Raw genomic sequence first — 27160 nt, 5'->3', positions numbered from 1 at the left:
AAATGTCAACTCAATTAAAGATGCTATACTAAAAGAAGAGCCAAGTAGAGAATATCCCTAGGTAAAGCTTAAGAAGAGGAAATGGCTAGAAACCATGAAATTACTACATAAAAAACAAAACAAAACAAAAAACCACAAGGTAAGTTTCCCATGTCTTTGATTACTTGTTATTTCAGTACATGAAATGCACGATTTTGGTAATGGTTAAAACTTCACTAATTCTATCTATGCCTACCGGTATTTCTTATTATTTCTAATAAGCATCTAAAACTGACAATTCTTTATTGAAATCAAGAAAACAAAAAATAGAAACCATAAATTTAGTAGCTAAAAGAGACAGTATGCTACCATGAATTGTTTGTCATATGCATTTAACTCAGTGACTACTTTTGGGACCAAAATATACCCAAGTTAATACAGGAATTTAGTTTACACATCAATAGAGATAAAATAAATTCCAGAATTGTTATCTATTCTTTCCACAAGAAAAATCTATTTCTTCCTAATCATACTAACTATAATTTCTACTGTCTTTACTTTTAAATAATCAAAAACCAAAAAGCCAAACAACAACAACAACAAAAACCTCAAACACATGAAAATCATGACCAAAGCAAACTTAAATACTTTTCAGCTACTAGGGAAAAGCAATACAAGTAATTGAGCTAAAGGAAGTTATCCTTTATGAATTCCAAATTTAGAGAAGATATGTTGTATTCCCATAATAACTAACTATAAATACAAAGAAGGAAGAGAATACATTATTAAAACTTTGAGCCCAATTCTATTTAAGTTGGGAGTTTATTAGCAGAAATTCTAATGAATATAATAACTGGAAATATAATTTGGGGCTATAAAAAGCTCTGTACCAAAGTTAACTTTCATCTTATTCTATAATCACATTTAGTCTGGAAGCTTAGGCTAAGGGCTTAAAGGGTTCTCATTGTACAACTTATGATTTTTCTATAAAATATCACTTTAAGTAAAATAGATTAGCAAGGTTTGGCCTGTACAGTATCTATGACATTTCAAAATCTCACAGAATGTTGATTCTAGGCAGTAACTTAAGAAAGTAAAAATCTTTAAAAATTCCAAAATGATAGGAAAATCAGGCTGGATGCATTTCAACTGCGGTGAAAAGGTTAATGGGATTTTAAACTATGAAGTCTACTTTTCCCCTACAGACCCAGTATTTATTTCCTTAAGACTATTTTGGAGCCAATCAACATCATAAATAAAAGATTATTATTCCTACCTTTATGATTTAATGAATCAATAATGTTTTCCTAGCCAAGAACACAGGTAACCTACATAACGTCAGACATCTAAAGCTAGTACAGAAATCATCTAAAGGCTTTGAAATATTTGACCTGATGGCTTTAAGCATTTGTAAATTAATGGCTTTTGGGAGGAAGGAAGAACTAAGGCACTCAAAGATACCACAACATCTTACAATCTATAATGAAAGGAAAAAACTACTAATACTAGTTCTTAAAACTCACAAGTTATAATGTAAAACGAATGTCATTTTAGTTGATTTTCAATGTTTATACATGATATAAATTACACGTATGACACTAATCCAAAAGAAAACAATGATGTACAAAATGTTTATAAGTAAAATTATTGCATTTAATGTCATTTTCATGAAATGAAAATCATCAAATTCCTTAATGTTGTATCAAACGTAAACAATACCAGTTCAAATTAGAGGGAATATATGTCAACACCAACTTTTGACAAAAATAAGAAAGCTAAAGCCCTACAATTTATCTAATTTAGGTCAGGTAACCATGGAAACAAAAGAATATTAAAATTATTTATTTTATCATTATGCACATTGAAGGAAATCATAACAGACAGTACAGTTCTTTTCCACCATAAAATTATATACACCCATTTATTTAGCTAGAAACACTAGCTTGAGAGGTACTGATATATTCCATTTGTGATACTTTCTGTACAGCAAACAAATGTCTTATATTTGGAGCATGTTGAAGAAAACATTGTCTCAAGTCTTTTTTGTTTTTTTGAGTCTCAATCACTAAGAGTTCAAGGTACTTTGGGAGAATCGCGGTGTCCTGGATGGCCTGATCAATGTATTAAAATCAAGCAGTGTGTATTCTTAAAATACTCTTAAATCCATACAAATGTTGCTTGGGTTGTGGAGCTGAGATTTCTCCTACTGGCATGATAAAATTTGAAGAACATGTGTTATGAAAGTTTCACACCAATTTTGTTTTGTTCCTTCTTCATTAGCCGTTGTGCTTCCTTTTCCATTTTCTTCCTTTGTTGTTCGGCTGCTCTCTTTTCTCTGTCTGCTAGTTTCTGCTGTCTGAAAAGAAACATATTTTTACTTTTAGAAAATACCACACAGGTAAAATGGCAAATAAATTCTAGAAAGAAATAGCAGTGCCTTTTTATTACCACCAAATAAAATGTTGAAAGTCTTAAAATTTTCTCACTAATTTGAAAATTCCAAATATTTTCAAAAACAGGATTTCTCTTAGTCCTTAGAATGTGACTTGTGAAATAGAAGAAATATTATCTCTATTTTACAAATAAGTAAAATGAGGCATAAAGGCTAAGTGACTTGCCCGAAGTCATAGGATTAAGTACAGGGATAAGAACCCACATCTTCTGACACTTCTTATTTAGATTATCTCCATTTTGTAAAACAATACTTCCATTGAACCACATCTTTTTCTGGGGATACCATTCAGAAAAGCTTGATATTGAGCTTGATAATCTCCTGTTATTATAGTAGTTACAAACAGCCAGTTTTTAAAGTGCATGATGAACACAGCTGAACAGAACACACGCTCCAAAAAGAAAATGGAAACTTAAGATACACCTTCCACCAAGTAAATTTCAGGATTAACATGTGACTAACTCTACCAAAGAGAAGAGTGGTGGGTATTTAATCAAATACTGCATGTTCTCACTTATAAGTGGGCGCTAAATGATGAGAACACATGAACTCATGAACACATGAACACAGGAGAACAATGCATACTGGGGCCTACCAGAAGGGCTGAGGTTAGACGGAGGGAGAGGATCAGGAAAAATAACTAATGGATACTAGGTTTAATACCTGGCTGATGAAATATCTGTACGACAAACCCCCTTGACACATGTTTACCTATGTAACAAACCTGCACATCCTGCACATGTCCCCCTGAACTTAAAAGTTTAAAAAAAAAAAAAAAGAGTGGTAGGTATTTACTAATCATACTTTGTGAAATACATACCTCTTCCTTACTCTTTCCATAACTCCACTGACCCAGACTCACTCTCTCTATCTTTATTGATTGGTTAATGTAGGGAGTGGAGGTAGGAGTGGGATGATGAAACAGGAGAGAGCAGAGTAAACATACGTTGGTCCTGGATCTGAAGGGTTAGGGTGTGAGAAAATCATTCAAGTATGCAACGTTGAGGAAGGAAGCTACAGGTCACAATTGGGCATGGAATAGGCAACATTAGGTTATATGCAGAAAAATCCAAAGTGGATTATCTATGTCTGGGGGAGCTCAATATTAACTACAGTGAGTGAAATGTATGTACAGTTCTCAATCATAAACAGGAGTAGGCAGAGTTATGGATGACCAAAATTCAAGAAAGTAAAGAAACTATTTTTGGCAACATTTTGACTTTTGCTATCAATTTCTGAAGAATAGTTTTAAAAAATCTGTTTTTCATCACTCTGCTCATGTTCAATAAAAACTAATAATCTGAACTAAAAATGTCAAACCAGAAGAAAAAAGGGAGGTAGAGAAAAAATTATAAAGGGCTGGCTAGGTTATAAACAAGTAAGATAACGAAGTTTTGACCTGGTTACTAGCTGAAATAATATAAGGGCTGAGCATCCCAAATACAAAAATCCAAAATCTGAAATGCTCCAAAATCTGAAACTTTCTGAGGGCCTACCTGATGCTCAAAGGAAATTCTCACTGGAGCATTTCAGATTTTAGATTTTCATATTTGGGATGACGAACTAGCAGCAGAACACAAATATTCTAAACTCTCAAAAATTTCAAAATCTGAAACACTTCTGGTCCCAAGCATTTTGGAAAGGGATACCCAATCTGTATCAAAAACTAAAGTATAAAAGAGACAACTTACGAGATAGCTGCAGACAAAAATACATTTTACCTATCCAGATTCATGCTGGGAATTATTAAAGTACCAGAATCTTCATTCTTAGCAATACTGATCACAGTACTGGCAGTATTTATAGTGGCAACAGGAAAAAAGCTCAGAGTTAGACGACACGGAATGTGGATACACTTTTAAAATGCTCAATGTCTATTCAGGGGCAGTAACAATGTACTGACACCTCCATTTCTCTTTGGCTCTACCTATGTACTTGTGGCATGAAGCATGTCTATTACGGATTAACAATCTCACTCTCCCAAGCTGTCCTTAAAGGGTAAAACATTAAGTTTTTAAGTACATTTTTTCATTTGTTTTGCTTAGGGGTTAAGAGGCTAGAATGAAAAAGAAAAGGTTTTTGTACAGTATTAAAATACTTGTGAACTCATGGCTTGAACTCTACAGTGAGATTACTGTATTTAAAAAGGACAGCCCCCTTCCTTTGTCTTTGTGGTTAATGGCACTAATAATTACTAGAATCCCCAAAATGTCTTAAAATACTCAGACATCTGTATCTATTATTTGTTTTTTAAAATAACACAGAATTTTAAAGAGGTGATTTATCTTTTTTGATGATCCATGCAATATCCTAAGTGTTATAGTTCACAATTTAAAAAATATTCCCTTTATAAAAGATAAGCTATACTGACTAAATAAGAACTAAATTGTAAAAACTCTTACAATTTTACTGACTGAATTTTGAAATGTGACATCCCCTAACCAGCAAAAAAAAAAAAAAAAAAAAAAAAAAGGGCTTGATATATTTCAAAGGAAAAAAACAAAAACTTCAAACAAAATTCCCAGTTATTTAGCTGCACCCTCTGCTGGTTGTTCATAGTAACTGTAATTTATTGACAAAGCCAAGAAAGGAAAACACAAAAACGAAATCAGTTTTTTTGTTGAGAGTCAGATAAAGAATAATTTGTTTGCTATTCCTATGGTAAAAACAATCTCAATTTTAAAATAAAAAAATTTATATTGCTGTATCTTACTACACAATTTAAAAAATGTATGAATTCTTTAGATGCATTTAAATATCTGACTTTTAAAAAGCAGTAATCAGTCACTAGCTCTCCCTTAAGATAAATTTTCTCTTTACTCTTTGACCTAATGTAGCAATACTAAGAAATATGTTTGCTGCTCACACACAAAAAAGAACAACCAATAAAAATGAACTTTAAAACTTCCAGAATAGTATTTTTTTGCAGAATGGGTAGTTCATCTAACACATAGGGCTTTCATGGACATCATTTAAGATATATGTACAAATGCAGAGTGTCACATAAGTTATTTTCATTCAAATGAGCAGTACTGGGCACTATGCTAGATCATGAGGAAATGGAAATAAAGTTGTAACTTCTGACCTAGAGGAATATCAAGCTTGTAATATGGTATGTATATGTATATAACCTTATATATATATAAAAAACATATATATAAAACCTTTTATATACACGTATATATAACACTCCATTTGCCATTAATAAAGTTATTTTGTTCCTATAGAGCTTAAAATTCTTGGTTTCTGTGAGGTTTTAATCATATAAAATAGTATCTGCAGTCTGAAATACAAAAAAAAAAGTCCTTATCATCTAAGGATCAAATGAAGAAAAATATAATATTTGGCAAAACAGGCTCCCTTGACTTGAAACACAGTAGGGAAGAAATCTAGTTCTTCTACTCAGGTTGCAATATAAATGCCACTCAAATACCTCAGAACTTCTTCTGCTTGCCAGGCTGCATCTTCTTCTTCTTCCCATGCATTGGTATTTTCCTGCCAGGTATCTAAGTCACCTAATTCAGACTACAATGAAAAGTAAAACAAAATTAAGAGAGTAAAAGCCATCCTTTCTCCACATAGCCGTTAAAAAGAGTATCTTTTAACACATAACTCAGAACCTGTCATTCTCCTGTGTCTTCTCAGTTTCCTTACCCTGTCCTATACAAGGCACAGATGATCTTGCTTTTGGCTTGCCTAGAACTGATGTATAATTTTCAGTGCTCAACAGTCCTAGGCAAGGCCAGCTTTCTTCTTTATGTTTCATGGGATACTCTCTTAAATTCTCTTCTTTGCTGTACTTTATTTTGGAAGGAACAAGAACAGAACATGTCTTTTGTTTCTTTCTCTCCTCAGTAAGATGAGGGAGCTGGGGATAGAGTGACAAGAAACTGACTGATCCCAGACTGAATTAGAAATCCTTGACTGGACTAATCTGTGCTGAGAAGAACTGCGAGCTGAAGTTCAAAAACTAGCACAGTCATTCTTCATTTAAGCATATGTAACTTACTGGAGATTTTTTATTGGCACTTACTGTCTCAATCCTAGGCAAAAATGACAAATCATGCAAAATTTATCTTTAATGAAATACTTCTAGGTCATGCTTCCTTTTTCCAGTCTTTCTTACCTGGTATCATCTACTGGTCCCTACCTCTATTTCCCAAGCCAGACCTCTAAAAGTTCACTGTTTTCTTTCAATAACCAATGAAAATGGTCATGCTGGACTGTTTAGGTAGGTGTGGAAGTGACTGTGTGTAAAATAACTGGTACCAATCTGTGAACACATTTATTTAATATCATATTGTTTTAAATACTTACCCCTAAAAATGAAATAGAATGTTCTGAGTTTTCTTCTCCTGAGAATATATGTAATACCATACTCTGTTAAAAATTCTTAAAATATTTCTAATTATTTAATATACATTTCTGAAAGGAGGATTTTTAAAGCTACTGAAACAAAGTGCAAATGACAGCCTTGAAAAGTACCAAGTTATCCTCTTGACCGCAGTAGGTAGAAATCCTGCCTTTTCTTCTCCCCCGCTTTTTTTTTTTTTTTTTTTTTTTTTAGGAATCAGCGTTTCACTTTGTTGCCCAGGCTGGAGTGCATGGTGTGATCATGGTTCACTGCAGCTTCAAACTCCCGGGCTCAAGGGATCCTCCCACCTCGGCTGCCCTAGTAGCTGGGACTATAGGCACATGCCACCACACCTGGCTGATTGTTTTTTACATTTTTTTAGAGATGAGGTCTAGCTATGTTGCTCAGGTTGGTCTTGAACTCCTGAACTCAAGTGATCCTCCTGCCTCAATTTCCCAAATTGCTGGGATTACAAGTGTGAGCCACTGCACTCGGCTGGCTTTCTTTTCTATCTTTACTAATTTGACAAGATTTAAAATTGTATCTTGTTATTTTACTTTGTTTTGTTTGAGACAAGGTCTCACTCTGTCACCTAGGCTGGAGTGTAGTGGTGTGATCACAGCTCACAGAAGCCTCGACCTCTTGGGTTCAAGCAATCCTCTTACCCCAGTCCCTCCCAAGTAGCGGGGACTACAGACACGCACCACCACACACAGCTAACTTTTTAATTTTTGCAGAGGGGGGATTTCGCCATGTTGCCTAGGCTGATCTCGAATTCCTGAGCTCAAGTGACCTGCCCGCCTTGGCCTCCCAAAGTGCTGAGATTACAGGCATGTAACACCTCACTGGGCCTACTTTGAGCACTAATAAGATCAAGCTTTTCTTCAAATTAGGTTATGTCTATTTCTTATTTGTAAATTTCCCATTCATATTATCTATTCTTCCACTAAGGTATTTGACTGTTAGAGTACATAAAATATTTAGATTTTTTTAAAAAGTAAAACTATAGAGACCATTAAAAAGGGTGGTATCTGATCCTTTAGTAGAGATGGCCTTAGTAAAAAGGAAAAGGGGGAAACCATTGATAGATTTGTCTACATAAAAACTAAATACACCTGCCCAACAAAAATATCCAAACCAATTAACAAACTAAAAAAGTATAAAACATGACATTTATTTTTAGTATAAAAGAACTCTCACAACAATACGAATGATGAATTCTAGAAAAGAATAAAATGTGTAGTTTAAAAGAAGAATCTAATTTGTAGACTGAATGGTAAGATATGTTTGGTATAGAAAACAAAGTCCAATAGGTTACCATCCTCTCCTATGCAATGCCCCTTTATTCTGTCTGCTTGGGAGGAAAATACGTGGAAATAGCAGTGGAGACATTCTCCATCTACCCTATTTACCCCTTCTCAACTCTATAAGTAGTTGTATATTTAAAACTTTACAATGAGCTATAATAGTATTATAATTATATTTAGGTGGCAAATATTGCTAATTTAGTGGGTGGGATTAAAGCATTTCACCAATATGGATCAAACATTTATGAATAAAATTTAATTTTGAGATATATAAAATAAAAAACATTATAATGCTATGTTATTCAGCTAAGTATTTATGGTGTTATGTGTTCATAGCATCGTGTAACTGCATAGGAATTATCAAAGTTTGTAATTATATTGACGTGTGTGATCACTCATTTAATATCATGTCTCCCCTACTAGAATGCATTTTTCTGAGGCAAAGACCCTTTAATGCCACAGGGCCTGGCTTTAGTAAAAACAGTGTTTTTACTCAATGAATTAAAAACATACATATACATGGGTCCCCTGGGAAGACGGACCTCAGAAGCAACTATGCAGTTTAAACAAACAAATAAAATACATAGATTAACAGACAGATGTAATTTAAAAATATGTCCACAAATTCCTTGACATTCCTTCCTTCAAGAGGTGGAGGCTTGCATGTGGGCTGGATTTAGTGGCTTCTAATGAAATAATGTGGAAGTGACAGTGTATCACTTATAAAACCACATCACAAAAAGGCATTGTGGTGTCACCCTCACCCATGAGCAAATGCTCTCACCATCTTATAACTTACTGGGAAAATCAGGAGTTACATCATAAAGAAATTCAAGCAGCTCCTTGGAGAGGTGCACAGCAAGGAACTGAGGCTTTGTGCAAACAAACAGCATTAATTTGTCAGGTGTAGAAGTGAGCTGTCTTTGAAATGAATCCTTCGACCACAGTCAAGCCTTCAGATGATTGTAGCCCCAACCCAATGACTTGTCTGCAAACTCATGAGAAATTCTGAGTTAGAACCACCCAGTTTAGTCACCTGGATTCCCAATCCACAGAAACTGTGTTACATTAATATTTGTAATTATTTTAAGTCACTGAATTTGGAGTTGTTACACAACAATAGATAATATAATCAATCAATCAAAGCATGCTTAAAGCTTAGGTAGGGAGGGGTCTGGACATTTGTGCTTTTAAAAAACCTCCAAAGCTGATTCTGATATGCTCCCAAGGTTGAGAACCTCAGCTGTCTACTTGTTTCAAAAATTTTTCCTTTAAAAAGTTTCATTTAAGTCAAACCATTTAAAATTAAGTCATACTTTGAATGAAAATACACTCTATGAAGAAAACAATTCATAACTCACTTTAAAATAATCTACCATTAGGGTTAATCTCTCATTTTAATGGTAATCTCTCTGATGTTTATATTTTTAAATAACATTGTATCTCTATCTTTCATGTGTACAATGAGACCCTGATCTTAGTATCTAATGTAATTTACAATCTCATAAAAGGTTAGGATTGGTAAAACTCCAGATTAACTTCTATCAAACTGCTAAACCTGTTTCAAAGTTACAAAAATATAAATACTATGTTAAACTCATTTAGATTTTATTCCTCTGCTTTAAAGAAAACAGAAATAAAACAAAACCTTTCCCTAGAACCATTAACATACTTACAGACTGATGAATAAAAGGCAGATCTTGTGTAGCTGCTAATCTACTAGAGAAACCTGTGCTCCCATCTGGGATGCCAAAATTCAATGGTTCTCTCTTCTTAATAACAATCTGAAAGATTAATTGAAAAAGAATTATAGGGATCTTTTACAAATCACTACATAAAAATAGACAAACAAAACATTTTCTAATTACTTAAAATATTTCTTCTTAAAATTTATAATGTAAAAACTAAAAAAAAAAGTCTGTAAATACCAATTTCCCAGGGAATTGTTGCACAAATCAGTTACATACTAAGAAAAATTGTATTTCACTTTTAAAAATTAATACAGGCCCATTTTCTTTCTTTCTATCCTACTTTCCCCAGACCTCAAAATATAATCAATCACTTTTAGTTACTGTATTAAATAACAACAGGTATCATATCCTGCCAATAGTAATAACAACTCTCTCAGCATGTGAGATACCTATGAATACATTAACTCATTCAGGCCAGTAGCATCAAAATACACTTATATGATATGTTGGTAGCCTCATTTAAAGCATTTCTATTCTAACTAATTTAATAAGGCACTATAGTAATATACTACTAGGTTCCTACTGAGAGCAGCAATATACTTCCACAATGCAAGGTATTCGTCTATTAAGAAACTCACTTAAAGGATCCTTTAAAAATACACAATTTAATGTGTTTTAGCATTGAGACATTTGGACAACTCAACAACAAAGAATGTAAATGTTATCAACCTAGACAATGTAAATATAAATGTATAGCTGAAATCAGCTAAGAGAAAGAAGGTGAGGAACAACTGTATTAGAAAATGTGAAATAATGTCCTAATTTTTATGAAGTGTGTATGTGTGTGTGGGTTTATATATATATGATAAAAATATTTTTTATGTTTGAATAAGAAAGTGAGCTTTAAGTGTGTTTTTCTGATGTAGCAGAGTGATTAGTGAGGTAGACTGGAATAAAGGAGACGGAATGGTAGTAAGAAATAAATCTTCATTTACCATAGTATGAATGTCAGTGGACAATGTCTGTTACTGGTAAACAAGAAATGGCAATATAACCATATTATAGATAGATACGATGACAAACACTTGAAGAAATCCAAACAGAAAATTATTGAGTGGCTGTTTCTTGGAAGAACTGGCTAAGAGTGATGGGTCAGAAGTCTCACTTTTCATTATAAGTTCTTCTACAGTTTTTGATTTAAAAAAAGTACATGTACTATTTTGATAAATAAAAAGGAAAATACTCAAGCATTCTGTTTTTTCCAGTAATTCCCTGCATCTCTAAATGATCTTCCATATTCAATTCAAGAGGGATTAAATAATGTATGGATGACTAATACAAACTCACAATTACTCTTAAGTTCTTAGAGTCCTGCATCAGTTTTATAATGGTTACAAACAATAAACTCTACCTATCAGTTTGTAGATATTACTGAAGTACGAACTTGTTAGAACTCTTATCCAATTCACCTTAGTCTCCATGGCAGAGATTGGAGTCTAGAATCTGACATATAGTAGGATTTCGATACATATATAAATATAATTTTAAAAGACTTGGGGTACAACTTACTAGAACTATGTCTAGGTCATTTGAACATATAAAATTCTTACTTAACATGACAGAAAACAAACAACTGATAATTAAAAATAGGCTGATAGACTGGATTAAGAAAATGTGGCACATATACACCATAGAATACTATGCAGCCATAAAAAAGGATGAGTTCATGTCCTCCGTAGGGACATGGATGAAGATGGAAACCATCATTCTCAGCAAACTATCGCAAGGACAAAAAACCAAACACTGCATGTTGTCACTCATAGGTGGGAATTGAACAATGAGAACACATGGACATAGGAAGGGGAACATCATACACCGGGGCCTGTTGTGGGGTTGGGGGAGGGGAGAGGGATAGCATTAGGAGACATACCTAATGTTAAATGACGAGTTGATGGGTGCAGCACACCAACATGGCACATGTATACATATGTAACTAACCTGCATGTTGTGCACACGTACCCTAAAACTTAAAGTATTAAAAAAAAAAAAAAAAAGAAATAGGCTTTCTAATAAATGTGAATTGTATCCTAATTTTAACTATAGGAATCTAAAAAGTAGTTTAATCTCCAAAAGCATAAATCTTAACATACTTTCTGAGTTTTCCTAATAGTTGGTGTCATGTCCTTAAAATAGTCAGGTTCCAGTTGTTCCAAAGAATTTTGTTGTGTTGCCACATTCCCATTCCCTCCTTCGATCTTTACACTGGTGGGTGCATCTTCATCCCAGGAAGTCCACTCTTCAACATCTGTCTAAATTTAATTGATCAACATTATCAGCCACAAAGGGGCAACTTAATGAACACATCATTGATGATTTATTAGAAAAATGGGCTTTCTAAAACACTGGTTTTCAAACTTTTTTAACCCATGGGAAAACATACATTTCATATCACAGATCAAAACTTGATCAAAAGTTCAAAAAATACAAGACATTCTGATATATTCTGTTCTATTTTATTCTGTTATGTCCATCAAAAAACAAAAAACAAAGTAAAACAAAAGCAAATGCTCTGAAAACTGAACTGACATTAAAACTACAACCCATAGAAGGGCTGGACATTTTCACCCAAGCCTAACCAGATTGATCATCTGATAAAAAATACCAAGCTTCTCCACAGGATTTAAATAAGATGAAGTCTCAAAACACAGTATTCAAAATGTTCATGAAACAACCCAGAATTATTCAGCATATAAAAACAATACATCTAAATTTGCAAGGCAAGTTAATCAACAGATACCAACACCAAAATGATATGTTGGAATTCTCTAAGGCTTTAAAATAGCTATTATAAAAATGCTCCAACAAACAATAGCAAACACTTGAAACCAATGAAAACACAATAGAAAATGTCAACAAAGAAACAGAAGATAAAATGTAGAACCAAATAGAATTTTCAGACCAGATAAATTTAACAACACAACAAAAATTAATTTCTATTAATGATCTGCAATCCAGTTTTTAAAATATTGTTCTAGGACACTTATTCAATCTTTCAAAACAAAGCAAAACAAAAGAACACACAAAAAAACCTACCTGCTTAGGAACTGATGAATAATCAACTGTAGTTGGCAAAGTTATTTGGTCTCCACTTAATTTCCGTCCTCTGCCAGATCTGAAACAAAAATGAAATAATTTATTTCAAGAACCACCAAAACAAGCAAAGTAAAAGCACTATTATGTAAGGTAATTTAAGGCTTATAAAACAAGATCTTTCTCAATTTTATGATTATTGATTTTAGTAACAGTTACTCACTAATTTATGGTAAAAAAAAGTCATAAATCAGACATCCTGTGAATGTTTTTTAAATCTTGGACAGAACAACACAACTGCTTTTAGGCTTAGGACTCAGAATTATAAACAAACTCAAGAGGAATATAAAGTCAAAAATAAAAATGCAAGACGGTCTCAGAGCATGTTCCTTGGAGTGCTGTGGGTTCTGTGGGTGAAGTTCTGGGCCACCTTTGCTGTTTTAAACAGGGTGGCTTGGCTTTTATGTTTTACACATGGGGTTTCTTGATAAGATTAACAATGAAGAAGTTTAAAAATCACTAGTTTGAACCAAACGGTAACTTACTTTTAAGGATTAGTAGGAAAAGTACCACATTAAACAGGACGTACTATAACTCAGTTGTTAAGAACGTGGGCTGTGGAATCTGTGTAAACCACAGTTTTCAATGTTACTTCTATTATGTCTAGTTAGAATTACCTACTTCTCAGCCTCAACAGCCTCATCTATAAAATGCAGGTATTCAAACCCACTTTTGCAGGGTTGTTTGGATTTAATTAAGTGACATATTTAAAAACCCTAGACAGTGTGTGCCTGCTACATAGCACAACATACAAAAAATGGCAGGTAATAGAGATAATTAGTCATTTATTTCACTTCAAATAATCTATAAAAAAAAGCATCAACTAAGAACTAAGAACGATAAAGTCAGCTATTTTTATTACAGATTCAAAGCTATATTTGTTTAAAGGGTGAACAGAAAAGTAATATAGTCCTTCATGAAATTTATGATATAAGCGTGTTTTTCCTTTCCATAGAGATGAGGTCCTGTTGTGTTGCCCAGGCTGGTCTTGAACTCCTGGCCTCAAGCTATCCTACCCCCTCGGCCTCCCAAAGCATTGGGATTACAGGCGCATGAGCTACCATGCCTAGCCAAGTCTAGTATTTTAAAATACATGGTCTAAGTTTCCTTCAGACACCAAAGAGAAGCTTATCCTAACATATGGTCAGTTTTCTTTAAAACTGAACATACAATCAATTCTAAATATGTATACATTTACAATAGAAATTTATAGTGCCAATAGGAATGTCCTTAATATTTTTACATCCAGAAAATTTCTTATCCTAGAAGTAATCTATATTTAATGAAAATTTTAAAAAATAGAAGTACAAGAAGAAAACATCTATATTTCATCACCACTGTTAACACAATGCTTCTTTTAACTTCCTGCCTTCTGGCAATTAATACCCATTTTTAATGTTGCTTTACCTGGTGAATTTCTGGCCATTCTCTTCCTCATTCTCTGGTAATTTGAACACTTAGTTTGCTCCTTTTTCTACTTCCCAAATCCTATCCTCTTGGGTGATTTCAAGTCAACCACCTAAATTTTCCATTTCTTTCTTCACTTCTGCCCCAGTGATCATCCAGAGATGATCATTTCACCCACTTGTTCTCTTGCAATACCCTGGACTTTTTTTTTTTTTTTTTTTAAATCCCAGACCACTCTACTTCTAGCAATAAGTTCAATGGCACTTAAGTCTCAGAGTTTTAGCAGCTATCAAATGGTCATATAGCCAGAGACTGCAGTTCCTATCCTTCCTTGCAGCTAGGGGGCCATATGACTAAGCTCTGGAAAGCAGGCAGTGCAAAAATTGTTGTGTGTAACCTCTAAGTCATGTCTATATATATTAAAAAAAGAGCTGATCGCTGTCCATTTCCTCTTTTACTATACCCTCCTCTTAGTATGTAAGTAACTTTTTCACAGTACCCTTAGGCCACAGAAACACCTAACGATTCCACTGAATAAGGTAGTTACACCCAAAAAACTTAAGTATATCCTAACTGCTTAGTAGCCATTGTAAAAAATACACATTTAAAGAAAAAGTAATATTTTTATTTTATTCTTAAATAACCACAATCACTGAACTTATTAATGAAATTTGTGTGCCTGTTGAACACTGCACAGCTTCTTATGCCTTAGAATAAGACTGGAGACCATCATTCTTGTTTTCAGTTCTACATTAATTTTGGTGCAGTACTCGCTTTTAATTACAACCTAAAATCCTGGCTTTGCAACGAGATGTCACCAAAAATATAAGTAAACAAAAACTTATCTCAAACATTAAAGAACACCATCATAAAAAAATACTGCAGGATTTAATGTTGCAAATGTGAACTACTTTGAGTTGAGGTATTCAACAGATGCTATCACTATGTTTCACTGCAAAATTTAAAATACTCTATGGCATCCCTGCGAATTTCATGTAAAGCCCTGAGGTGCCTCAGCACACATTTTAGACATCATAGCTCTTGGGTATGATTGTGTGACAAAACAGAAGGAACTGAAGTCTACAGACGATGTCCTAAAGCAAATGACTTACCTGCCCTTGACTTCCTGCATATTCTAGAATGTTACTCAAACAGAAAAAAAAAATTTTTTTTTTTAGGATTTTTTTTAAATATAAAAACAACACTATTGTAGTATAGATACAAATACCTATTCCGAATTTCACCTAACCACTTTAAAACATTCCCATAATGAAACGAATACATCAAAGTTCTGTGATGATTATAATAATGAAAGTTGGTCTGTCTATTCCTAAATAGTATTAAGCATGTTATTTTAGTGGAAAGTGTAAGAATTTGAATGAACAAAACAACTGAACCTCTATTTTCTAGATCTGAAGTAGAGAAAAAGTATTTAAAAATGACTAGGAATTAATGAATAAATACTGCAATCAAGATATTCAGCTTAAATATAACCTGTCCTGTCCACGAAATTTGAAGTTTTGAAGGTATCCAAAACCAGCGAGGAGATAAACAGGTTAGTTTGAACACAAAACTTATTTACCTGCATATTAATCTCTTTAGGAATGAGAATACGGTTGCTAGGCAGGTACAAAATTTAAATAACCGAAACTGGGTGATGGCCATGGTGGGAATCAAAACCTGTGGAAGAGGCACAAAACAAAAAATGCATTAAATTGATTTCAAAAGTCATACTCCTGTCCTGAAAAGACCTATTATGCACTAAGAAAAATCTAAGATATTTTTTACCTTTCTCTAGAAACTATAACACAGTAAATTTTAAAATTATAATTTAAATCATATTAACAAGTCAAAAACCAGGTTTTCGAGTTTTCAATGGTTGTAAGGATAAAACCCTTCATTCTGAGTTTTTGAAAATAATTTTACCTAAATCTATTAATACAAAAATCTACAATTCAAAAAATAAAAAAGTATAAAATAGAATATATTAAATCTCTGTGTACCTTTTAAAGTTTGAACCACATGAACATAATACTATTTAAAATACTTTAAATATTTTTAACTTGCAGATGAATATATTTCCTTATATCCATTTTATAGATGAGGAAATTGAATTAAGAGAGGTCAAATAACTTGACCAAAGTCACATAGCTAGTAAATTGAAAGTTACCATGGAGCTCATTTAGTCCAGTGGTTCACAAATCTGGGAATCTATTAAAGAAATGCCAATACCTAGGACTACCTCTAGTAAATCCATTAATCATATATTCTGAGGGGCAAGGACTGGTCATAACCAATAAGACAAGCAGGGAGATAAAAACTACTCAATTGAAAAGGCAGCAGGAAACAAAGAAAAGAGAACAAATAACACATGGGACAAGCCAAAAACAAATAAGATGACAGATGTAAATCTAAGCATATCAATAATCTCATTAAATGCAAATTGTATAGCATTCCCATTGAAAAGCAGAGATTGTTAGATTGAATAAGAAAGAAAGACCACCCCACTCCATGTTGCCAATGAGAAATGCATTTTAAATAAAGACACAAATAGGTTAAAAGTAAAAGGATAGGAGAAAATATACTATGCTAGCACTAATCAAAAGAAAGATGAAGTGACTATTTCAATGTTAGACAGATTATAGGAAAAATAACATTACCAGGTATAAAAGTGGTCATTTCACAGTGATAAAGGGGTCAATTAATAAAAAGTACATAACAATCTAAAACACATGTCCTTAATAACAGACTTTTGCCAATATCATAAACAAGACAGATAACATTGTTAGAGTCTGCAGATATTAAAGGATACTGAAGAACTATTACAAACACCTTTGTGCCTGTATTTACTTGACAAGTGAGATGAAATGGACAACTTCCCTGAAAGACACAAATTACTAAAGCATAAGAACAACAACCTGAAAATCTATATATCTATTAAAGAAATTATACTTGTAGTTATAAAAATCTCCCAGACACAGATGGCCTCACTGGTAAATTCTACAAAACACTTAGGAAGGAATAATACCAATTCTATACAAACTGCCAAAAAACTGAAGAAGGAATATTTCCCCAACTCATTATTTGAGGCCAGTATTACACTGATACTAATCCAAAGATATTACTAGAAAAGAAAACTATTAATATTCTATGAATCTAGACACAAATCTCCTTAGCCAAATATTAGTAAATTAAATCCAACAATATATAAATGGATACTACATTGTGAAAAACTGGTGCTTAGTTTGGAAATGTTGGATTGGTCTAACATTTAAAAATCAAATGTCATTCACTATATTAGCAAACTAAAAACAAAAAACCATATAAACATCTCAATAGAGACAGAAAAAGCCTTTGACAAAACTCAACATCCATTCCTGTTAAAAAAAAAAATTGCAGCAAAGTATAAGGGAACTTTCTCAACCTGATCAAAAACATCTATGAAAAACCTACAGTAATATGAGACTTAATGGTAAAAAAATTTGATAATTTCTCCCTAAGATCATGAACAACACAAGCATGTCTGCTTTTTCTACTTTTAGTCAACATCGTAGTGGAAGTTCTGGCCAATGCAATCCAGCAAAAAAAAAAAAAAAAAAAAGAAAAAAGAAAAAAATAGAAAAGAAATAAAAGGCATCCAGAATGGAAAGGCAGAAATAAAAGTGTGATACTCTATGTGGAAAATTCAATGGGATCTACCATTAATTGTATTTCTATACGTTAACAACAATCAATAAGAAATTGAAACATTAAAAAAATTTATATAGGCATAAAAAATGATACTTGAGGACAAATCTAATTAAGGACTTGATTACTGAAAACTATCAAATATTGCTGAGACAGTTAAAAGGCCTATATTAATTTAAAAAGACTTTTTCTGAGACAGAATATTTTTATTAAGATATCAACATTTCCCAAAATGAGTTATAGATTCCAGGCAATCTCAACCAAAATCTGGGCAGGTTTTTTCTTTAAAACTTGACAAGCTAATTTCTAAAATTCAAATGGAAATGCAAAGAACGTATATAACAGCCAAAACAACATTGAAAAACAACAAGGTAAAACAGCTAGCACTATCTGGTTTCAAGGCTTGTTATAAAGCTTCAGTAATCAAAACTGTGTAGTATTGGAATCAAAATACACGAACAGATCAATGGAAAGTATACGAATAGACCCACGTATATACAAAAACTGAAATCTGATAAAGATGCAAAGGTAATTCAGAGAGAAAAGAATAGTTATTAAGAAAAAAAAGTGCTGGTTAAACTGGATATCCATATCCATATGGAAAAAATCAAACAAAAACCTTCAATATATATCTGGCACCAGTTAAAAGTAATTAAAAATAGATTATAGACCTAAATGTAGTCTGAAACTACAAAATTTGCAAGAAAAAAAAAAAAAACTTTGTGACCCTGGGTTAGGCAAAGATTTTTAGGTAGTACAACAAAAGCACAATCCATAAAATAAAAGATTAGTCAATTGGACTTTATCAAAATTAAAAACTACAATTCAAAAACACTATTAATGGAATGAAAAGACAAATCACAGACTGAGAGAAAAATCCTTGCAAAGCATATGTCTAATAAGGGACTTAAACCCAGAATATATAAGAACCTCTCAAAATTCAAAAATAATTTTTAAAAACTCAATTTAAAAACGAGCAAAAGGTCTAACTAGACATTTCATCAAAAAACATATACAAGGCCGGGCGTGGTGGCTCACACCTGTAATCCCAGCACTTTGGGAGGCCGAGGCGGGCGGATCACGAGGTCAGGAGATCAAGACCATCCTGGCCAACACGGTGAAACCCTGTCTCTACTAAAAATACAAAAAATTAGCCGGGCATGGTCGCGGGCACCTGTAGTCCCAGCTACTCAGGAGGCTGAGGCAGGAGAATGGCGTGAACCTGGCAGGCAGGGCTTGAAGTAAGCCGAGATCACGCCACTGCATTCCAGCCTGGGCAACAGAGTGAGACTCCATCTCGAAAAAAAAAAAAGAACATATACAATGGTAAATAAGTACATTAAATGATAGTCAACATCTTTAATCATTAGAAAAATGCAAATTAAAGCCACAGTGAGAAATTATTACATACCTACTGGGATGATTCAAACTAAACATAATGACCATAGCAAGTACTGGTGAGGATTTGGAACAACTGGCATGCTCATACTTTGGTAGTGGGAAAGTAAAATGTACAACCACTTTGAAAAACAATTTGGTAGTTTCTTACAAAGTTTAACAAACATCTACCATATGACCCCAGCCATTCTACTCCTAGTAATTTACCCAAGATAAAGAAAAGTATATAGCCATATAAAGACTTGTATTTGAAGGCTGAGGCAGGAGAATACCTTGAATGCAGGACGTGGAGGTTGCAGTGAGCTGAGATTGAGCTACTGCACTTCAGCCTGGTGACAGAGCAGGACTCCGTCTCAAAAAAAAATTGAAATAAATAAATAAAAGACTTGTATTTGAATAGCAGCTTTATTTTTATTTAATAGCTCCAAACTGGAAACAACACAAATGTATATCAACAGGTGAGTGGATAAACAAATTGTAGTATATAAATACAACAGACTACTACTCAGCAATAAAAAGGAATGAACTATTGTTACAAGTAATAGCATGAGTATATCTCAGAATAATTATACTGAATGAAAAGAGTCAGACCACCAAAAAAATATACACTGTATGATTCCATATATAGTATTTTTTAAGCTCTAGAACAGGGGTGTCCAATCTTTTGGCTTCCCTGGGCCACACTGGAAAAAGAATTGTCTTGGGCTACACATAAAATACACTAACACTAACCAGAGCTGATAAGCCTAAAAAAATTGCAAAAAAATCTCATAATGTTTTAAGAAAGTTTACTAATTTGCATTGGGCTGCAGTCAAAGCCATCCTGGGCTATATGAGGCCCACAGGCAGCAGACTGGACAAGCTTGCTCGAGAAATTATAAACAAATATAGAGTGACAGAAAATATCAGCAGTGCCTTGTAATGAGGCAGGGAGAAGTGGGAAGGAAGGATCACTGACAGACATGACGAAACTTTTGGAGGTAATGGATATACTTACTGTTTCAGTTGTGGTGGTTTCATAGGTGAGTGTATATATATTCATCAAAACTAATCAAATTGTATACTTTAATTATATACAGTTTACTGTATTTCAATTAGAGCTCAAAAGAGCTGTTAAAACAATCTACACGAAGACATTTTTGAACAATATTATGTCACTTAAATTAGAACAGTGTTCATATTCTGGTTAGAATACTATTTTAAAAACTCATTAACACCATCATAATCTTGTATCAATTATTTGTTACTTTCTAGAAAGCCAACTTCCATTAGGAAACTAGGACAATTAGTGAAAAGAAACATTATTTCAGAACTTCTCTAAAAACAGAAATCTGATTTCACAATAGCATTTCAATATACTGTAATAGCTTACTTTATATTTCATAAAAAGCATTCTTCTTAGTGATTAACATGTAATAACTCATTCTATGCTCACAACAACCCTGGGAAGGACTTGAAGCAAGTACTATTTTGTCTCTACTTCAGATAAGAAAACTAAGGCACAGCGGGGTTAAGTAAGCTGCCAAAGATACAGAACTGATAAGTTATAGAACTGGAATTTGAACCCAAAGAGTCTGGTTGTAGTGTTTCAGTCCTTAAATATCACACTCATACTGCCTCCCTATGATTAAATAACAAGCTATATGTCTTTATGAAAGAGATGATATAGGAATTGAAAACTACAGCCATAGCAATGATAGGAATAAAGATTCTAAAAATGATAAAACTATGCTGGGCGTGGTGGCTCACGTCTGTAGTCCCAGCGCTTTGGGAGGCTGAGGCGGGCAGATCACGAGGTCAGGAGTTCGAGACCAGCCTGGCCAATATGGTGAAATCCCGCGTCTACTAATAATACAAAAATTAGCCAGGTGCGGTGGCACATGCCTGTAGTTCCAGCTACTCAGGAGGCTGAGGCAGGACAATCACTTGAACCTGGGAGGTGGAGGTTGCAGTGAGCCGAGATCACATGACTGCATTCCAGCCTGGGCAACACAGTGAGACTCCGTTTCAAAAAAAAAAAAAGGTAAAACTGGTATTATTTTGGTAGCCTTTTTTCTTTTTTTTTTGAGACACAGTCTCGCTCTGTTGCCCAGGCTGGAGTGCCATGGTGCAATCTCAGCTCACCACAACTTCTGCTTCCCGGGTTCAAGCAATTCTCCTGTCTCAGCCTCCTGAGCAGCTGGGACCACAGGTGCCTGCCACCACACCAGGTTAATTTTTGTATTTTTAGTAGAGACAGGGTTTCACCATGTTGGCCAGGCTAATCTCGAACTCTTGACCTCAAGTGATCCACCCCCTCGGCCTCCCAAAGTGCTGAAATTACAGGTGTGGGCCACCACGCCCGGTCTGTATCCTTTTTAAACACGGTTCTTAATTTCCAAATTTTTCTTATACATCTTAGTCACCTATACTATATATGTATCGCATATATTGTATACTATATATGTACTGCATATATTTACCCTAATAATCACTATTTAATTTTAAAAATTTCTTAAGATGAGTTTTGGCACAAGTTAAAGTTGAAAACTTAAGTAACTATGACAATGTCCCGACTAAGAGCCTCAAAATACACACGAAAGAGGGAAAAAAATCTGTTAATCCATGAGAGATAGTCATTTTTCCACTGTTGAGAGGTAGAACAGACCACATGTTAAATCAAGTCTCAAGAAATACACAGGCAAACATACATATGTGTGTGCATATGTGCACACACTTACAGGAATAACATTACTGATAATGGAATCTCATGTCTTAGCTTTTCCCTGCCTTCTCTTTGTCAGAGGAGGAGAATTACTATGTATTCAGAATCACGATTCCTGTCATTGGAACAGCTGGAGAATACGTCATCCAACTTCTTAAATTTTCTAAATGAGGAAACTAAGATACACTGAAGTTAACGGTTCTGCTCAAGGTGAAACAACCAGGTAATAACAAAATCACAACTAAAACAGACTGGCCTCTCAATCCATTAGTAACACCTTTAGAAACAATCACAACACTTGATTAATACAATTATTTAGAGTGCTGACTTCTTAAAACAAAAAGAAAAAACATACAGTAATTTGATAGTTCTTTTTCCCAGAATAAAAAAGCATAAGCAGTATATTTGGACTTCAGTTCTACACATACTTACTTAAAAGGGGATAAAACCTAACTTAAGTAATAATTATCATGTGACCACATTAAAGGGACAGCTATATACACCTTTTTAAAATTGAAATGTTAATTAGTTTTTAAATTACCTTACATGAGCATAAGATAAGCAATAACATTTAGAAACATAAGGAGTAAAATCATCCTGGATAAATACACCATCCCTGTACTACAACATACTTTTTTTTTTTTTTTAATTGAGATAGAGTCTTGCTGTGTCACCCAGGCTGGAGTGTGGCAGTACAATCTTGGCTCACTGCAACCTCTGTCTCCTGGGTTCAAGCTATTCTCGTGCCTCAGCCACCCCCAAATCTGAGACTACTGGCACATGCCACCACACCCGCTAATTTTTGTATTTTTACTAGAGACGGGGTTTCGCCATGTTGGCTAGGCTGGTCTCGAACTCCTGGCCTCAAGTGATCTGCCTGCCTCAGCCTCCCAAAAGTGCTGGGATTATAGGTGTGAGCTACCATGCCCAGCCCATGCTTTTTAAAAATGCATTTCATGGGGATTCAAGACTCCTAAAGTCTTGAAAAAAGCAGCTTTTTACCTAATAAAATATTACATTGAATAGGTTAAAAATTATATAGTAAAAAAATAATGGTCATCTCTGATAGGGTATACTGAAGCATTAGAGAGCTAAGATCTAGTATCTCAATCTGAGTAGTAACACCACATACTTGACTGTATGTACTGTTTGTATGCTATACCTCAATACGAAAGTTCCAAACAAACACATAAAAAATAAGAACAAAACAAAATCAGAAAGCCAGAAAAACATACTTAACTCTCATAGTATCTGATCTTGATTGCTCTGTAAAGGCATCATTGCCAATTTCTTCTAAGGAAAGGCAAAACGCGCACTAGTCTTTTCTATTTCTAGGGTCAGAAGGGGCTTGTAGGCTATTAAGGTACAAAGACAGGGCTCCAAAATGTTACCTTAGCAATACTCAAGTAGTTTTGTACATATGGAGGCTGTCTCTCCATATAAGCTGAAAGATTTACTGAATGCCTAACCTGGAAGTGGCCTACTAATTGACAGGATGAAAAGAACAGTGACTGTTAAAAAAAAAAAAAAAATGAACCAGAATATTAAAAATTGTACTCGAGTTATTTAAATACTTCTGTCAAAAACATCCCAACCAGTGGTTTACTCAAGTTCAAATCATGCAACAATGCTGACTCCTCCTTTCTTTCTCCTTACACCTAATTGCCAAAAAGACCCTATTCAATTTCCCAGTACTGCCCATATTCTTTCCTATTTCCACTGTAATCTATCTAGCATAAGCCTTTACTACCTCTTGCTGGAGTACTGTAAAGTCTTCTTAATTCTAGTATTTTACTCTTCCCGAGAAACAACATTTTTTATTTTGTATTATGGTTATTTCTATACCTTACTTTGCCCTGTACAACCCTTCTCTAGAGTATTTTATTCATTTGGTACCTTTAGTTACCATTTGCAAAGTAAGACTTGAAAAAAAAGTTTGATTGCTTCATTATGAGTAGAATGATCTGAAAAATTATGATGGTGAACAATCACTTCATTTAAAGCTGATTTGTCAAGAACAAAACTCTCAATCAAAAGAAAACTTTCTCAAATGAAAATTAGCCTAAATTTTCTGAAAAATTATAAGAAAAAAGAGCCAGAAAAGAGACTACAGAACGTGTGGTACTTGGAGGGAAGGAAATAGAATCAAGGAGATACTCTATCAGTATGTTGTGAAGAAAAATGATATTTACCATTTGGGACTGTCAGTTTTAGGATATACATGAATAAAAGTTGAGAATAAATTTCATAAAGAGCCCTGGTAACCACAGCCATCACCTTTCCAAATATTGTTAGTGTCATTGTTTAATAAATATTCGCCAACTTGAATAACTTCAATGCTAACTGGAGGTAAAATTTAAAGGTTGTTTTTTTTTTCCCAATAAAAAATAGAAACTGGGTCTTTTAGTGATTACAGAATAGAATTCTGTCCCTAGCAATCAAGAATATCCTCATTCTGCGGAAAATTTTCTTTTGTGATTAATAAAAGAGGAGAACTGATACTCATTGACTGTCTACTACGAACCATGCACTATCGAAATGTTAACACACAACTCAAAAAGCCATCTTATGACATAGATACTATTGTCCTTGTTTCATTGAATTAAACACAGAGTAAGCACATCCAGTGACTCCATTCAAACCTAGGTATATTTAATTCAAAAGCCAAGAACATCTCATGAACAAGGAACATTCTTAATAATTCAGTGATACTACCACTTCCAAGATAAATTTTCCAACCAGTTGCACTAAAATAGGGAAAATGCGATCAAGCCACACTTTGATTTTATCAATTACACTGACTGGCAGGCAGGAATATCCTTTGAGACCTGTATTTACTTAATGTCCCGATTCATCTAAATGAATATATATTAGCACCTACTATGTTTCAGTCGCTACTTTGGATTTGGAAGCTGGGAAATACTACCAACTCCGCATGGGGAAACTCTGCGTTCACTCCCAGTTGTCATGAGCTTGCCCATAAACTTATCCCTGAGGAATGCAAGAAACTAAGGAGGCAGGACGTCCATCAGTCTTGCTCATTCTGGTATTTATAGGTCTCAGTCAAAGCCGGGCACATAGTAGGTACTCAAATATTTGTTGAATGGAAGGAAACTAACATTCCTTGAGCACTTGAACGCTCAAGACAATGTTCGATCACCTCACTGGAATCCTAAGGACAACCAAAAAAGGTAGGTTTTTCACTACTCCCGTTTAATAGATGAGGTTGACAGACTTAGATTCACTCACCTAGGATTTAAAGGGACTGACCCGAAAGCCCAAGGCTCTCCCTACATCATATCCTACTTAAGAAACCTTTTAACTGTGTGCACATTGCCTCAGTGCGATTTTTGAAATGCCCTCTAGATCACCAATTTGATAAGTATCTTAAGCTACTTTACACTTTAGTTGCTTTAAAACACTTTCTAGAACGGAACAATGTTAATATAATCTAATCTTAACATTAAATTTCCTTAAAAATTACAAAGACAAAAATTTGAGGTATATCAGAATGAGATTCAAAACTATGAGGCAATGTATCCTCATTAAGGCTTTTTGAAGAAATGACAACTCCAGGAAATCAGGAATGAGAGCTCTGCCATGTTAACGGAAAAAAAATTACTACAATTAAAAAAAAAGAATGCTACATTAGAAACTGATAGATCAAATGTATTATATCTTTTCTTGTTGAAATTCTCGGTAAACTGCTAGAGGTCCTTTCAAGTAGCCTCAATACATCACAATTCACAAAACAAGCAAAGCCAAAAATCTGTGTTCGGTACATACTAAACAGGTGCTGTATTTCTAAAACTCTATTTCCGAATCTTTTCATACCAAAATTTGAAAACCATATGATCTAGTACAGTCCAGAATATCCTCAAACTATAACTCTCTGAAGTGGGTTAGAAAATATTACAAAGCTCCCAAAATAAAATTTACCTGAACTCACTTAAATTTGATAAAGGTTTGAGCAGCGGCCCGTAAGAGAAGGGGAAACAGAAGCGGAGTGTGAGAGCTGGTAGTAAAATCGAACATTCTGTGCCATGTCTGGCAACCGAGAGTCAGGCCCTCAAGTATGTGACACCACTGGGGCGGTTCCGAAGGCGGAGTAAGGTCTCCAGAATAACTCAAAAGGAAAGAGTTTCATAACTTAAGTGGTTTCATTTCAGATTACCCACGTGAAATTTGTTGATGGAAAAAATATCATACCCACTGCACAGATGAGAAAAACAGGAGCGTTTTCAGGTTATACAAGCCGACGCCTGGCGCCCGGCGTGACGTGAAACGCTCTAAGTTGCTGGAGCTGGATACCAGGTGAACTGGGATTTAAATTGTGGAAAAATCGGCCTGGAGAGGTACAAGGCCTGTAGACGGAGGGCAGTAAGGTCACGCAAATTTCCCTGAGGAAGGCGGCTTTGGAGGCAGCGTGCTTTCTGGGCCGGTACCCCTCAGCCCAGTCTCCCACGCGTGAGCGGAGCATGGCGAATGCTGCACGCCTGGGTCCCGCTCCCAGTCGCAGTTTCCTCACCCCAGAGGTCACCCTGACCCGGAAACAGTACCCAGAGCAGCTGTCGGGCGTCGAGGGAGGTCCGGTGGAAGGGCGAAAGGAAGGTGGGAGGGCGGGAAGTGCGCGGCTAGGCGGAGGGCCGACGGCGAAGGGCAGACGATGCCCCAGAGGCTAGGGCTGGGGTCGGGATGGGGGTAGGGAGAGGAAAGCCCCTCCCAGGCACGCGCGAACCGCACACACTCACCTGCCCCTCCCCCTCCCCGCCCGCCCGGCGGAGGCTCCGAGCTGCCGCGGGCCGCGCGCGCACACAAGGCGCGCTCACGCGCGCTGCCTGTCTCTTCCTCGAGCTCGCGCTCCGCCCGTTCACTCCCAGCCCCGCTCATTCAAAGCCGGGCGCGCGCTCCGTAGCAGCCTGCGTTGCCTCTGCGCAGCTGCCGTGGCCGCCCCATCATCGGGAAACACGCCCCCAGCCCCTCCTCTAGCCCCGCCCCCAGCCCTCCTTGAAGGCGGCTCTCGGCTGTCTC

The 27160-nt window shown here is 35.0% G+C and overlaps 1 protein-coding gene across 6 annotated transcripts; it reads right to left on the bottom strand.

Annotated features, from left to right (window-relative positions):
- Positions 1-1610: 1610 nt before the first annotated feature.
- On the bottom strand, positions 1611-27160 carry EBAG9 (estrogen receptor binding site associated antigen 9). 6 transcript variants are annotated; one of them, XM_004047442.5, is made up of 7 exons: positions 26881-27160; positions 15923-16020; positions 12877-12955; positions 11934-12092; positions 9769-9876; positions 5865-5956; positions 1611-2335 (listed from the first exon to the last, which is right to left on the bottom strand). In XM_004047442.5, exons 2-7 carry the CDS (start codon positions 16003-16005, stop codon positions 2215-2217), a joined length of 642 nt encoding a protein of 213 aa, XP_004047490.1. In that variant the 5' UTR covers positions 16006-16020; positions 26881-27160; the 3' UTR covers positions 1611-2214. The 6 variants fall into 6 exon arrangements, with proteins under 6 accessions (XP_004047490.1, XP_004047489.1, XP_018888381.1 ...); XM_004047441.5 differs by having other exon boundaries at positions 26339-26904; XM_019032836.4 differs by lacking the exon at positions 26881-27160 and adding an exon at positions 26689-26821.

Source organism: Gorilla gorilla, chromosome 7 (assembly GCF_029281585.2).
Source record: "Gorilla gorilla gorilla isolate KB3781 chromosome 7, NHGRI_mGorGor1-v2.1_pri, whole genome shotgun sequence".
Lineage (NCBI taxonomy): Eukaryota > Metazoa > Chordata > Mammalia > Primates > Hominidae > Gorilla > Gorilla gorilla.
The sequence above is the reverse complement of the archived record's forward strand: the minus strand, read 5'-3'. Positions and strand labels throughout refer to the sequence as shown.